Source organism: Vombatus ursinus, unplaced genomic scaffold (genome assembly GCF_900497805.2).
Source record: "Vombatus ursinus unplaced genomic scaffold, bare-nosed wombat genome assembly UNPS02014160.1, whole genome shotgun sequence".
Taxonomy (NCBI): Eukaryota; Metazoa; Chordata; class Mammalia; order Diprotodontia; family Vombatidae; genus Vombatus; species Vombatus ursinus.
In genome coordinates, this window is record NW_020953938.1 from 39,913 (window position 1) to 55,554 (window position 15,642).

The 15,642-nt window shown below is 40.9% G+C and overlaps 2 protein-coding genes across 3 annotated transcripts in view; one reads left to right on the forward strand and one right to left on the reverse strand.

Annotated features, from left to right (window-relative positions):
• Positions 1–15,642, reverse strand: part of GNPAT (glyceronephosphate O-acyltransferase) — a 65,457-nt gene that overhangs the window by 39,106 nt on the left and 10,709 nt on the right. The window contains exon 2 of one of the 2 annotated variants that reach the window (XM_027859187.1): positions 9,281–9,384. In XM_027859187.1, the coding sequence (XP_027714988.1) occupies positions 9,281–9,384 (104 nt within the window). Of the gene's footprint in view, positions 1–8,199; positions 8,631–9,280; positions 9,385–15,642 lie in introns of those variants that run through there. The other variant, XM_027859186.1, reaches the window with a different exon arrangement.
• Positions 8,522–15,642, forward strand: part of CUNH1orf131 (chromosome unknown C1orf131 homolog) — a 26,452-nt gene continuing 19,331 nt past the window's right edge. The window contains exon 1 of the mRNA XM_027859188.1: positions 8,522–8,702. Coding sequence (XP_027714989.1) covers positions 8,615–8,702 — 88 coding nt within the window. The 5' untranslated portion in view covers positions 8,522–8,614. The remainder of the gene's footprint in view (positions 8,703–15,642) is intronic.

A 15,642-nucleotide genomic window follows, 5' to 3' on the forward strand; every position in this document is an offset into this window, starting at 1 on the left:
GAGAATACATTGACCATGTAAAGGTACAGAGATGGGAGAGTGACACGTGTGAGAAACCAAGAGAAGTCTAGTTTGGCTGAACCATAAATTTCGAGAAGGGAGTAATATATAATGAAGCTGGAAAGGCAGATTAGTGCCAAGTTGTAAAAGGCTAAACAGAATTTATATTTTAACCTTGAGGCAATATGGAGCCACTAGAATTTGAGTAGAGGAGTGACATGATCAAGTCTGTGCTTAATGAAGATCACTTAAACAGCTGTGTAAAAATAGGCTGGAGTGAGGGATGGGGGTGAGAGACTTAATTAAGGCAGAGAGATGAATTAGGAGGCCATTGTAATAGCCTATGAAAGAAGTGAAAAGGTCACTGAATTAAGGTGGTGGCTATGGGAGGAGAGAGAAGGGGTTGGTTATAAGAGGTGTTGTAGGGGCAGAAATGTCAAATTTTGGCAACTGACTGGATATGTTGGGTAAGAGACAGTAAAGACTCAAGGATGATAGTAAGGGTAGGAACCTTGGAAACTCAGAAAATGGTGGTGCCCTTAATAAAAACAGGGAACTTAGGTAGAGAGGAGAGTTTTGGGGTAAAGATAAAGAATTCTGTTTATGATATGTTGAATTTGAGTTATCTCTGGGATACCCAGTATGAAATGCTCATTACAAATATAAGACCACAGCTCAAGAAAGACCTTCAAGTGGACATATACACATCCGTGAGTCATCAGAATAGTTATAACTAAATCCATGTAAGCTGATGAAATTACAAAGAAAGTGTGGAGAGAGTAGAGAGCCCAGAACAGAGCCTTGAGATTTACCTAGTTTGAGCAGATTATACGGATAATGATGCTGCAAAGGAGACTGAGGAGAAAGTCAGATAGGTAGAAGGAGAACCAATAAAGAGCGCTCTCATGAAAATCCAGAGTAGAAAGTGTGTCTAAGAGTAGAGAGTTGACAACAATATCAAAAAAGAATTAGTTATCACCTTTTGATAAGAGATCATGAGAAGGGCTTTTCAGCACACTGAGTAGTGCCTTTCCTTCCCTGAGGGTCCACAACCTCTCAGCACGTCCCTCTCCCCTCCCCGCACCCCACCTCTTTACTCAGATTTTTGGGAAGACACAGACTACAAAATTACACAGAACAAATCATGGTGGACTGTGATATGTTGGATCCCTTCCTCTTCACAGAATCTCTAATTTTTCAAGGAGCAGCTCAAGCACCACATTGATTAGATCACTGAATCAAAGTCATTTTATTCTCCAGTTTGGCTGATTTGTCATTGTCTGACAAACTATGCCCTAATTCTAGTGTTTTTGCCCATACTTATTGGAATGGTTTTCCTGCCACTCTTTGCCTGTTTAGATTGTACATTAGCTTAAGTTCTGTCTCTTCCATAAAACCTTCTCTATTATAGCCCTCAATTATCACCTTTTCCTTAGAACTCCTATAAAGAATTGGTGGAAGAGTCATGGTTTATGATTCTTCTGTAACTCCTTTCAGCAAACATTTAATCTTTATTTATCCTTCACTTTCAATGGGGATAACCAAATTTCAATCAAGTTCTCTAAAGGACTAAAACATTCCCCATGTTGACTTCATAAATACATGTATTCATATTAAGTTAAAAGTCTATCAAATAGGATGATAAATACCTAATTATCTGGAATACTGCAGTTACCATCTAGAAGGATTCTCTTACTAGTTTCCCTCTCCTCTAATAAATCTCCCTGGTTGCTGCCAGGCTAACTTAAAATCCCACTTTCTTTGTGTCACTTGCCCTTCAAAAGCCTTCACTGAATTTAACAGAAATTGCTTATAGAACCGACTCTAAACCCCTCAGTTAACATTCAAAGTCTTTGATCAATCAATCAGTAAACATTTATTAAATACTTACTATGTACTAGGCAATGGGGTTAGAAAGATAAAAAAATGAAACAAATCCTGCATTCAAGGAGCTTAAATTCTACCTGGTGAGGCAACATACACATCTATAAGTATATACAGAAAATAGATAGAGGAAAAGTTCATGATCAAACAAGAGAGAAAAGATCAAAGAAGATAAAATGGGTAATTTTGCTTACATAACATTTAAAGTTTGTGCACAAATTCAATAAGGCTAAGATTAAAAAGTAAACAACTGGGGGTAAAAAGTCTGCAGCAAATTTCTTAAAAAAAAAAAGTCTCATTTCCAAAATATGAGAAACCGATTCAAGTTTGTAGGAATCATTCTCAATTGATAAATGATCTAAGGGATATGAGCAGAGAATTCTCAAGAGAAGAAAACTCAAGCTATCTATAATTATATTACAAATATTCCAAATCATTAATAATTAGAAGGAATGCAATTAAAGTAATTCTAAGGTTCTACCTCACACTCAACAGATTGGCAAAGATGACAAAAAAGAGAAAAATGATGAATGTTGGAGAGGCTGTAGAAAAATAGGCACATTGATGATGTTTATATACCTCTGAATAGGTACAACTATTCTGAAAAGCAATTTGGAATTATACACAAAAAGTTACTAAGTAGTTCATGTTCTTTGGTCCAACTAGACCACTGCAGGGCCCATGGCCCAAGGAGATCAAAGAAAGGAAAAGATGAGTCAGAAAACATAAAGCACTTACTATGTGCTAAAGGCTAGGGATACAAAGAAAGGTAAAAGAGAGCACATGGGTCTGAAGACAACTGGCAATTAGCTATGTATGAATGAGGTGTAGTTGCAGTTTGTCCTTTGTTCCAGAAGAGGACCAGTGATATCAGGAAGATGATGTCTTGACTTGCAAGTGAATTGGATTTAAGTGAGGAAGGGCTGTGCAAAGTCACCAGCATCACTCTATTCTCCAGAGCCATCTGGGTTCAGTGGTAAGATATAGATCAGGATGACTGGAGATGGCCCGGATGCAGTGGAAGACCGTGGACTTTTTAAGCTAAGGTCTTTCCAGGTCTCAGTTTGTCTGAGGCAACACCCAAATGAATGAGCTATGGATGGAATAAATAGGAAACAATCAACAGAGGGAAGGCACAAGAATGAAGAAGGATTCATACAGACTTCCTACAGAAGGTAGGATTTTAGGTGGGACTTAGAAGGAAACCAGGAAAGTCAGGAGGCACAGGTGAGGAGGGAGAGCTGGGAGGATGGAATGCCTTGCTTGAAGAATAACAAGGAAGCCAATGTCACCAGATCAAAAAGGCGTAAGGTATAAAAAGACTAGAAAGGTGGAGAGGGTCAGATCATGAAGAGCTCGGAATGCCAAATACACGATTTTATATTTGATCCTGGAGGTGGTAGGGAGTCACTGGAGTTTATTCAGTTGTCAAACCTGTGCTTTAGGAAAATCACTGACAGCTAAGTAGAGGATAGACTGGAGTGGGGAGAGACTTGTGGCAGTCAGACAAACGAGCAATCTATTATTGCAAGAGTCCAGATGTGAGGTGATAAAGGCCTGGCACCACGGTGCTAGCAATGTCAGAGTAGTGAATGGGGAATATTCATGAGATGTTACAAAGGTAAAATCAGTAAGTATCAGTGACAGATTAGATATGGGAGGTGGGGATAGGGAAGGGAAGGTGAGAGAGGCTGAAGAACGGAGTGAGCCTGGGGGACTAGGAGGGTGGGTGACAAGTACTTGGAAAGTCTGGAAGCAGGAAGGGTTTTGGGGGGAAAGATAATGAGTTCAGCTATGGACATGTTGAGTTTAAGGACATCCAGTTCGAGTACGGGACATCTAGTAGGCAGTTGGAGATGCTAGACTAGAAGTCAGCAGAGAAGATAAGGTTATATAAGTAGACTTGAGAATCATCAGCATGGAGCTAATGCCTGAATCTATGGGAACTAATGGGATCATCAAGAGGAATAATATAGAGGAAGAAGAGAAAAGGGCCCAGGACAAAGCCTTGTGGTTAAGGAGTATGACTTGAATGAAGATCCAGCAAATGAGACAGAAGAGTTGAGTTTATAACACAAATTTGAAGTGGAACTAGTCAGCTCGGTGATTTTCTCCAACTTTTGCTTGGCAGTTTTGTTCACCCTTCCTCCCATATATGTATAGTAGACATTGGAAATGATCCAAGCTTGGCAGGAGATGGGGAATATGATAAGGCAACAAAGGACTCAAGAGAACAGTGTAGAGCTGAACTGGTTCAAGAAAAGGTCAAGTTGGAAAAAAGGAGAGTGTAGCCAGTACAAGGGTGATGGCCTGGGAGAGAACTGAGGGAACAAGGAACTTGAAGTCAAGGTTTGGACAAAGAATAGGATTTGGGATTAAAAGTCAGAGGAAAAGGTAGAATGACAATGGACAGTGATCAGGTAAGTAAATTTGGGGATTCATGAACATGGATAAGGTGTATTTGTAGGTGATGGCAAAATTAAAAGTATGACTATTTTTATATGTGGCTTAGGTAGAGGGGAGCAGTGAAACATGCACATTAAAAAAATGTGAGTGTAGCTAAAGTACTAGAAGGAGTTAGAGTCAGAGAGTCCATAAACATTTTTTAAGTGCCTACTAAGTTCCAGGCACTATGCTAAGCTCTGGGGATAAGAAGAAAGGCACAAGACTGTCCCTGCCTTCAAAGAGCTCACAATCTAAGGGGGTTGGGGGGGGGGAAGAGAGACAACACGAAAAAACACAAAACTGAAAAGGGAAGGAAAAGTACCTATGCAGGGGCATGATGAGGTCCTGGTGCTGGGAGTGGGAAACGATCTGAGGATGTATGAATTGGAGCTGATTTCATCATACTTGATAGAAAGGCCTTTCTTCTCTACCCCAGAAAGGAGTCGTCTAATGCCTGACACAACAATATTTCTTCTCTTTCTGAAGGAGACTGAAGACTAGGCAGTTGATGCAGTGTGATGGAATAGCACCTTCTCCCCTCACCAAAAAGGCAAGAGACTGGCATCTCTTCCCCTTACTTCAAAGACAGGAGAAAAGGCCTTATATTTACCAAAATATTTATTGCATCTCTTTTTGTGACAGCAAAAAACTAGAAATGAAGGGGATGCTCATCAATTGAGGAATGGCTGAACAAAATGTGGTCTATGAATATAATGGAATAACTACTGTACTGCAAGAAATGAGAAAACAGACAATTTCAAAGGCTTGTATGAACTGATACAGAGTTAAGAAGAACCAGATTACAATTTACACTATAGCATCAGTATTATAAAAATAAACAACTTTGAAGATTTTTATAAACTGATGAATGAAATGAGCAGAACTGGGAGAACAATTATACAATAACAACAATGCCATAAAGAAAAACACCTTTGAAAGCAGTAAGAACTACGATCAATACAATGACTTTGACTCCTAAGGACTGATGATGAAGCACATTATCCACCTTCTGACAGAGACGATGTAATTCCGAGAGCAGAATGAAACATTTTTTTTTTTGATCATGGCCAATATGGGAATTTGTTTGCTTGACTATGCATGTTTATCACAAGGAATGTGTTTTCTTTTTCCTTTTTTTCCAATGGGGTGGGGGATGAGAGAAAAAAAGATTCTGCTAATAAAACTAATAGGAGGCCTAGAGCTGAAAGGGACCTTAGAGATTATCTAGTCCAAATCCTTCACTTTTCAAATGGGGAAGCAGAGGACCAGAGAGGTTAAATGACCTGCCCAAGGTCATATAAGTTAAGTAAGTAGCAGAGGAGGGACACTATTATATGTGCTTCAAGGGTACATCAAACTGCTTTTGTGTGACCTAGCACTTAGTACAGTGCTTGACACACAGTAAGTGCTTAATAAGTACTTTTTTATTCTTTTCATTGACATGATATTCATTCCACAGTATCTAACAAAGTAGTTATTCAATAACTATTATCATCAATAACTCACTTATATTTCACTTTAATATTTACTAAGACACTTTCCTCACAACACTTTTATGTAGTGCAACTACTGTTATCCCCAATTTACAGATGAGGAAGAAGAGAAGTTTTATCAGCTTACTTATGGTCACAAAGCTAATAAGCAGGACTGAACTCAGAATGCCTCTCCCTAAATCTTGTACTCTTTTAATCATATCAGGCTGCCTCCATCAAGTCCAACAAATGTCTCATCTCTTCATGAAGCCTTCTGTCATTTATGTGGACCACCTTAATGTATCCTTTCTCTGATTCTTTGAACTCCTTCATGAATCTACAACAGATTTTTGCTAATAACTTTAAGTAGAAATACAATCTTCTAATTTGATTTATACATTCTTAAATGGGAGCGTTGTTCATATTTCTTTTTTTGACCTGATAATACATTTGACCCGATAATTCATCATATAGTAGGTGTTCAATAATTTTTAATTAAATCAACAAAAAGCATCACGCATGAGTCTACATATATTTATTACATATGCACACTTGTATGCATACAGAAATCATAAAATGCTACGACATATGAAGTAACTCCCCTAAAGCCATCATTTCCTGGTTGAATAGGAGTTTGCACAGCAGAAAGGCAATTTGAAAAATTAGGAGCTTGAAGTTGACAAGAAATAGGTAGAACTGCAAAGAAGAACTATCAAAGGAAAAGGAAGGAGTTGTAGCTGTCATTCTTTTATACAAAAAAATTTTTTAAAAATCTTTGTATTAAAATGAGAAGGTACAGAGAAAGTTTAAAGAACTGAACATCTGTGCAGTTCAGACAGCTACTAAGTATGGGTCAATGACAGAAAAAGCAGACCTGGAAAGAGTCTAACATACCTCGAATCCTCTGTCCCTTGGATGACTGGATGTCTTATGAATGACTGTTTTTGAATTAAAGAAGCTGAGATGGAGGCAAAAAGATATTAAGTGAAGGGGGCAAAGAATTAGTAGAGAAGAAATCAAAGGAGTTAACCTATCAGAACAGTGGAGTTATAATATTTTGACTATTAAATCAAATGTCAGAGAGTGGGCCAGTAAAAAAGAAAGTAAAGAGAAGATATACCTCAGAAGTTGATTAGATGGCAATTGCTGCCAATTATGAACCTAAGTCTTACTTATATTACTGTTGTTGAAAAGGACATACCTAATAATTTTCCTTCATTATTTTTCATATATTAAAAGCTATAAGCTAAGAATATACCCAATGCAATGGATATTACATGGGAGTTCCAAATATTAGAAGATGAAAATAGCCTCATTCTAAAAAAAATTTTATACTGCCTGCACTAATTGTCTTTTCTGTACTTTTAACTTAATTTCTAAGTCAGAGGTTAGTACTCGTATACTTCTTAAACGAATTTTTTGTTTCCTCGAGAAGTGGTTAAAAACTAAAACACTGGTTAATAAAAACTGGCGGTTTCAACATGCATCTAATTTCATGATTATGCAAACTGGAAGACAGGACTGCTCTACCTCTTGACTTCTTGAGTTTTAAGAGATCAATACTGCTGAAAAGAGCTAAAGCAGACAATTCTCATAAACCAGGAGGAAAGGGGTTGGGAGGGGATGGGGGAGAGAAACGAGTTGCTCGTAGGCAGGAGGATATTAAAAAAAAAAAAAAGCTTAGTGGTGTCAGCTGTTCCTTTCCATTACTCTTGAAACAAACACTACAAACTGTCAGAAGACAAAAGAGGCAATGAAAATTTCTAGAAAGATTTCTAAGATCTTCTAGAATGTAGTCAACTCCAAAGCCAACCAAACCCTCCAAATTACAATCCCACCCAAAACCCGGAGAGAATTTCTTTGAAAAAAAGAAAAACGCGTCGCGGAAGACCAGGTGCCTACAGCCCGGGGACCACTCGGACGGGGAGGGGGCGCGCATTCTTCTCCTCGGGTGGGACACATACCACTAAGACCCCGGGGCTGCCACACTACGGCCCTCCCTCGTCCCCCGCCCGGCCCCACGCGGCTCCCGGGGCGGGGATCGCTCCGTGCCGAGGAATGTAAGCCCGCCTCGCCCAGGGAGGGATTGAAGAAAGTGCTCTCCCTGGGTAGGGGTCACTCCCTTCCCCACGCCCTCAAAGCGGGGAGAGTGGTCGGCCAGGAGTGGGAGGAGGAACAGAAACAGAGACCCCGCGGATGGTCCGTGGGGAGTGGAGGGTCTGAGGACTAGACCACCGCCCCCCCAGCTCCGTGGCTGAAGAAATCAGGCCCCCCCCATCTCGACTCCAACCGGGTCCGCACCCCTCGCCGGACTGGGGCAGGGCAGCAGAGCCCAGCGGCAGGGCGAACGCTCGACCTCTCGGCTGACCCCACTCCCTGCCCCGGCCCCGGAGCCTACCGAATAGACGGGTGCGGGGGCGGGAATCTTGGAGGTAGAGGTGGAAGCGACGGCGACGAAGCATTCGGATGACCGAGCCGCTGCCATGATCCCGCTGCCGCCCTCCGGAGGCGCCGGAGCTTCCCAGCTAAGCAGGAAGGGTGACGCTGACAGCTGCTGACCCGCGCTCAGCGGCCCGACCTCGCCTGCGGCGGCGGCGGCACCCGTGGCAGGAGCTCTTAGAGGCCCCAGGCGCCGCCATCTTGGCCCGGACGGAAGCCGCGCGGAACCAAAGCGCGAGCCCAGGCTCGGCCCCAGAAACGCGGAAGTCGGCGGGGTCTCACTGTTAATTGCTGAAGAACCGAAGGTTTGGGTCATAACTCCGAAAGGTTCTTCCGCCCAACTCTCCTTTTCTCCCCTCGCCGCACACCCGGTAATGGCCAAGGAGGAGAAGGCAGGACCGGATGACTCTTCCAGCCCTGAGAGTCTCCTGGATACATTGTTGCACAACCTGTACGACTTTGGTGAGTGCGAGGAGCTGGGCCAGCACCCACGTGGGCGAGAAGTGGGCGCTTGAGGGGCGCGGTGGAGTGTCTTACACGTGTACTTTCTGGGGGAGTAAGGGACCAGCTCGTTTCCGCCAGTGGCAGCTACTCCAGACTCACGTGTAGACCCGAACCCGGGCAGGATTGATTTAGAGGGCGCCCAGTTAACCTTCCCCACCTCTCAGAGCCTCTGTTTATTCCCGGGCGAGACCAGGAGCGTGGGCTGTTCCACGCCTGCCAGGTGCTTGGTATACTTTCCCACGAACTAGCCTAGAGACGGGAGGCCAGCCCCCTGCTACCACTCCCCACCCTTTCCCAAGGAAAGCCCACCCGCCATTACCTCCAGCTTCCTGCGCACCACCCATCCCACCCCAGCCCCATTGGGTAGTAGTGGGTTTTACACACATACATACACATATACACCACCTCCTACCCTCTACCACCATTACCTCCCCACTCCCTGATTGAGAAGTAGTGAGCTTTAGTTCTCCCAGAAAAAGCCCCCACCCATCCGTCATCTCCTTCCATTTCTGTTGACCCATTGACTTGGTACAGACCTGTTCTCTGTGCGATTCCTGCTGTCTCTTGGGCACTTTGGGCACCGGGGTATTTGGGGATACAGTTACCAAGTTCACAGTCTTCTCCATACCTTTCTGTGCCGCTTCAAAAAAAGAATAAAGAAAAAAAAGGGACCTCTGAAAACCTGCTTGGCCCAGGTTACCCGGCTTTTCTCTCGTTTTTACTGTGTGTAGCCCTGCCTAATTCAGCTACCCTGCCCTGGAACAAGAGTATCTCTTTGCAGCATTGGGGGAGCGCAGGACCGAGAAATATGTGCGAACTCAGAGCTTGTCCCTACCGGTGGAGAGCTTGGACAGAACAAACTAAGACCTTCCTAAAGAAAACTTTTTACTGCCTCTTGAGTTCCTAGCCAAGATAAACGAAGGTCTTCCTTAATCTCAATGGGCATGTTATTAATGGTTGGTATATATTATCCTACCTGGCACTTCCACGCAAGGAAGGTAGCACCACACCCCTTTAGCCAATGGTGTTAGGAGGGGTGGGGGGAAGATCGAGGGAGGGGAAAAACCCTTTTGTACATATCACAGACAATAATTATTAATAGGGGTCCTTGTATGTATGTAAGTGCAAGCACATTTTCGAAACTAGTTAAGATGTTGGAAATGCTATTTTCTTTTTAGTTGTCTGTTTTGAGGCTGGGTAGACTGGACTTCTAGGTTGTTTTAATATAAAAATGGTCAACAGTATTTATTGAGTACCTGTTATAGGGAAAGCACTGTGTCCTGGGGAATTGAAGGAAAGAAGGGAGAGGGCAGTTACAAACCAAGCAAAAGTCTGGAGATTAAAGGCTTTTAAGAAGATTAAAATCTAATTGGAGAAACTTATGTGTTATAATATTATATATGCTTATAATACTATACATTACAAAATATGCAAACATATGGGATGGTAACTAAGTCAGCTGGCATTTGAAGAGTTAGGCAGTAGGTGTGCTGAATGATCAGGGAACTGGGTGTTTTAAATGCACAGGTGCTAGGTAAATCTAGAGGCCAAGGAAGCTGGAGAAGCTTCTAATTATGAGGTGGGGAAGAGGCAGGGCCTTGGGTGACTGACAGATTTGCTCAGGTTAAACCAAGAACATGATTGTAATTTAGGGAAAATAGGGCAGTGAAGTGTTTACTGGTGCCTCAGGTTTAGTTTAATTGTTAAATTTTTGCATGTAGAAGATTGGGGGTGAGAAGATTGTATACCTTCTATCTCATAATGCAAGAAAACTTTTTTGAGCAAAAAGAACCATTTTCTGATGCCACTGTCAGCTTTAGTCCACCATGCAGGCAGAAAAGTGAGGCAATGGTGTCTCAGAATGATATTTTTATTTCTGGGTCATGGCTTAAAATAGAGGAATGATAGGCCCAGAGGGATGAAGGACACCTAACAAAGGCTAATAGAAATGTATTTCCTTAGAGTCTTAGACAGCAGACCAAAAAGACTTTACAGTGAAAAGGGAAAGTTAGAAAGGGACCTGTATGATAAAATGTACAATGAAGTCTCAGAAGTACAAAAAGCCAGAATTTTACAGAAAACAAAATTCAGGAAAATGTCAAAAATAAAGCATATGGCCTCAGGTGTTCTTATACAAATGCACAAAGTGTGGGCAATAAGCAAGATTTTTAAAAGATGAGTACAGAAGATGAAAGTAAAGAGAGGTAATAGAATGAATGCTAGAGTATGATATGGTCCTCTAAGAATAATGTCAGAACTTTTTTTTTTAAGGTTTTTTTTTGTTTATTTTTTTTTGGGTGAGGCAATCAGGGTTAAGCGACTTGCCCAAGATCACACAGCTAGTACGTGTCAAGAGGCCATATTTGAACTCAGGTCTTCCTGACTTCAGGGCCGGTGCTCTATCCACTGCACCATCCTAGTTGCCCCAGGTCAGAACTTTTTTGGCTTATCCTAACGTGGTGGTAAAAGCACAGGAGTGACCTCCCCACCATGTCCACCATGACCATTTCAGGATCAGCAGGTTGCTTGCAAAGAAGCAGAAGCAAAATTGTTTCATTCCTTAATGAAGTTACAAGAAAACAGGCAATAAGATCAGGTGCAACTTCAAGAAGAAATACTGGGGAAGGACCAAACTAGTTTATAAAAACTATCAGCATGAGGACATACTTAATCTGCACCAACTCCAAATACCCTACCATCACCCCGATAGGAAGTAAATGTCACTACCTTGCAATTTTGTCAGCTGTCTGCTAAAGTACAGCCATCAAAATAAAACAACAGACTTATTTTGGAAGAGACTATTCTTGTCCTTTTGTTTTCACATATTGAGTTGATAGGTTGAGTAATAAATATGTACATGGGGCAGTACCTGACCTGGAGTAACTCATTTTCCTTAGTTCAAATCTGGACTCAGACACTTACTAGCTGTGTGACCCTGAGCAAGTCACTTAACTCTTTGCCTCAGTTTTCCACACCTGCAAAATGAGCTAGAGAAGAAAACGGCAAATCACTCCAATGTCCTTGCCAAGAAAACCCCAAATGGGGTCACAGAGAGACATGACTGAAAAAGGACTGAACAACAAATGTGCACAATATTTAAAGTGTCCTCTGCATCACTATTTTTATGTATTGTACATGTATAATTATATATTTGCCTGTAAGAAGCAGAGTCTATAATAAACAATAAAGACCTCAGACAGTGTGTATGACCCTGAGCACGTGACTTGACCTCTCTGAATCTGTTTCCTCCTATATAAAATGGAGATGATGACAGCACCTTTTTTATAGACTTGTTGTGGGAAATTAAATGAAATAATGGCTAATGCAGGTTAATTTATAAGCCTTCAGTGCTATATAAACTTGACTCATCTCAGCCAGATTATGTGTGGCCTCTTCTGTTCTAATCAAAGCTAGGGATACTATACATTAAAGAAAGGCAAACCTGTTCAACTCTTATGTTGCTTCTGTTTTCTCTGCTAAGGAGAATGATCTTGGGATTGGAAAGAGCAGAAAATGGCTAATAGGGAGTTTAATAGGAACAGTAGGGGAAAAGAAAGAGAACCTGCCTGCCTTAGATGATGAGTTCATGCTACCAGGCCCAAATGAATTAAATCTTCATTTTAATATTCCTGTTAGAAATGATTGTTGAGTCAGTGTTCTTTGAAAGATCCTGGAGAATGGAAGAGGTACCAAAGGTCTGGAGAAGGGCAAATTTTGTCCTGATCTCTAACTAGGGGAAGCAAATCACTTCTAAAAACTGTAAGCCACTGAGCTTGACTTATAGAACATATTTTTTTTCTTTTTCTTTTTTCTTTTGTTTGAGACTTGTGATTTCAAGGTATGGAGAGCTCCTATGAGGAAAATTCCTCTACCAAGGCAGAGCAGCAACTCTTCTCCAACTTACAGTCTTAGAGAATTGCTTGGGTCATGGAAAGGTTATGAAAATATCTCAGGATTACACAGCCCAAATAGAACATATTATTAAAGGGATAGTTGGTTAATATCTAGAAGAGGAAGCAGTGATGACAGAAGGGTATTCTAGACCAGACCTAACTCAGATAAGTCTAGAGACTCAGGCTTAGGAATAGAATGCTCTAAGTTACTCATGGATTAAAAAAAGCAGTAAGAGTATCTTTACTGAGAAGATTTTTTTAAAAACATATAATTCCTAATTAAAATAAAATATTACTCTCCTCCACATCAGTATTTACCATAGCAAGTGGTAACACTCTCAGGAAGCCATACCTTGCAGGACAACATAAATTGTGTTAAAAGCTCTAGAACATTTTGGTTGTTAAAAGATACATTGAATATTTCTGCATTTATACCTTTGTAAGGTTTTTGTGCCCTAATATATAGTCATTTTTGCTATCACTTTGTCTGAAATCATGATGGCTACCTCTGCCTTTTTACTTCAACTGTAGCACAATAGATTTTGCTCTAGCTCCTTGTTTTAACTTTGTATTTTTCTGTTTCAAATTTGTTCATTATAAGGAACATATTGTTGGATCCTGGTGTCCAATCCATTCTTCTATTCTCTTCCATTTTGGGGAGTAAGTTCATCCCATTCACATTCACAATTATGATGTCTAATTATGTGTTTCCCTCCATCCTGTTCTCTTATACTTTTCCTTCTCTTTTCCCCCCGCCTGCTCTTTAAAAGTTTGTTTAATTTACTCTCCGTCCCCTGTCTCCCTAGGCCCTTTCCTTCCTGTTTCTTTGTTGGGTTAGATGTATTTCCAGACCTAACTCTGTATTTTTCCCACCTTTGACCAGTTTAGTTTAGAGTGAGGTTCATGTGTCACTCTACTGCCCCTATAGACTTCTACTTGTACACCCCATTTACGTGAGATAATTTCCCCCATTCTTCCTCTTCTTTCCCCTTTAGTATAATCCTCTTCCCCTCTGTTTGTATTCTTCTCTTAAAATCATGAAGACATAACAGAACCATTCCCAGACCTTATCTTATCTACTTAGACTCCCTTTATGACCCCTGATTATGAAAGAGTTCCAAGGGGTTACATGTATCATCTCTCCATATAAGAATATAAACAGTTTAACTTTGTTTAGTCTTTTGTGATTGCTCACTTTTGTTTACCTTTTTATACTTCTCTTGACTCCTGTGTTTGTATGTCAGATTTTCTTTTCAGCTGTGGTCTTTTCATCAAGAATGCTTGGCATTTCTCTTTTTCATTAAAGGTCCATTTTCCCCTTATAGGATTATAATCAGGTTTTTTTGAGTAAGTTTTTCTTAATTGTAAGCCTAGATCTTTTGCCTTCTTGAATATCATATATGCAAGTTCCTCTTTCCTTTAGAGTGGTGGCTGGTAAATCTTCTGTGATTCTGACTGTAGCTTCTTGATATTTCAATTATTTCTGGCTGCTTGCAGTATTTTTTCCTTAACCTGGTAGTTCTGGGTTTTGGCTTTAATATTCCCGGGAATTTACATTTTGGTGTTTCTTTGAGGAGGTGACCAATGGTTTATTTCAGTTTCTACTTTGCTTTCTGGTTCTAAGAGAATGGGGCAATTTTCTTTTAGAAATTTCCTGGAATATAATGTCTAGGTTCTTTTTTTGGTCATGACTTTCAGGTACTCCATTGATTTCTTAAACTATCTCTCTTCAGGGGGGCAGCTAGGTGGCACAGTGGATAGAGCACCTGCCCTGAAGTCAGGAGAACCTGAGTTCAAATCCAGCCTCAGACCAAACACTAGCTAGTGTGACCTTAGGCAAGTCACTTAACCCCGATTGCCTCACCCCCCCCAAAAAAAACCAAAAAAAATTATCTCTCTTCAGTCTGTTTTCCAGGTTAGTTATTTTTCCTATGAGATACTTCACATTTTTAGTCATTTGATTTTATTTTAATTTCTTGATGCCTCTTGAAGTTGTTAGCTTTTATTTGGTCAAATCTGATTTTCAAGGAGTTATTTTCTTCAATATGGCTTTGTTTCTTTTTTGAAGCTGTTAATTCTTTGCATTTATTCTATAGATTTCAGTTCTTTTCCAATTTTTTTCCTCTACCACTCCCATTAATTTTTAAAATTATTTTTAGTCCTTTTTAATTTAACTCTAGGAATTCTTGTTGGACCTTTGTCCAAACTGCATTTTTCTTTGAGGCTTTGTTTATAAATGTTTTCAAGTAATTTTTTTTTCTTTTGGGTTTGTGAATTTTCTTGTCACCAAAATAAGTCATTATGGATTTTTTTGTTAGTTCGATCTTCTCTCCTACTTCTTGACCTTAGACTTTCTGTTACTTTTGGACCCTGTACACTATGAGGAAGAATGTCTTGCCTGAGCTTCTGTCCTCTTTTTTTCTGTCCTTTTGCTGCTTTCACAGAACCAGAACCAAAAACCCCCAAACCAAAGCCATACCCCAAACCCAATAACATAAATTTAGGAACCAATGAAGGTTTATTGAGTTCACCAGCAAAGGAGCCCCACCCCCATGAGTGGAGATTCCCTGAATGAACAAAAGGACAAAGCTTATATAAGTTTCAATTTAGGCAGGAGGTGAATTGGGTATGGGATTGGACAAGGCTATTGCTGGGTGCTTGTGGGGTAGGAATAGGGGATGTGGTATCCTATGACTGGACAGGTCTGTTGCTCGGGCTAGTAACAGGAAAGACTCTTCAGGTTAGCTATATCTTGTAACCCTGCTCTAATAGATAGGATTATCCTTGCTGTTTCCACAGTAAGGGAAGTCCCAGATGGGTGATTGGGAGGGTGGGGAGCTGGGAGGGGGGGATGGGGGGGAAGGTTGCAGAACAAGCAGGGTCAGGGGCAATAGAGGAACTTCTGACAAAGTGTAGTTGTACTCTGTCTGCTACCCACAATAACTATGTATGTGTGTATACACACACACACACACACACACACACACACACACACACACACACAC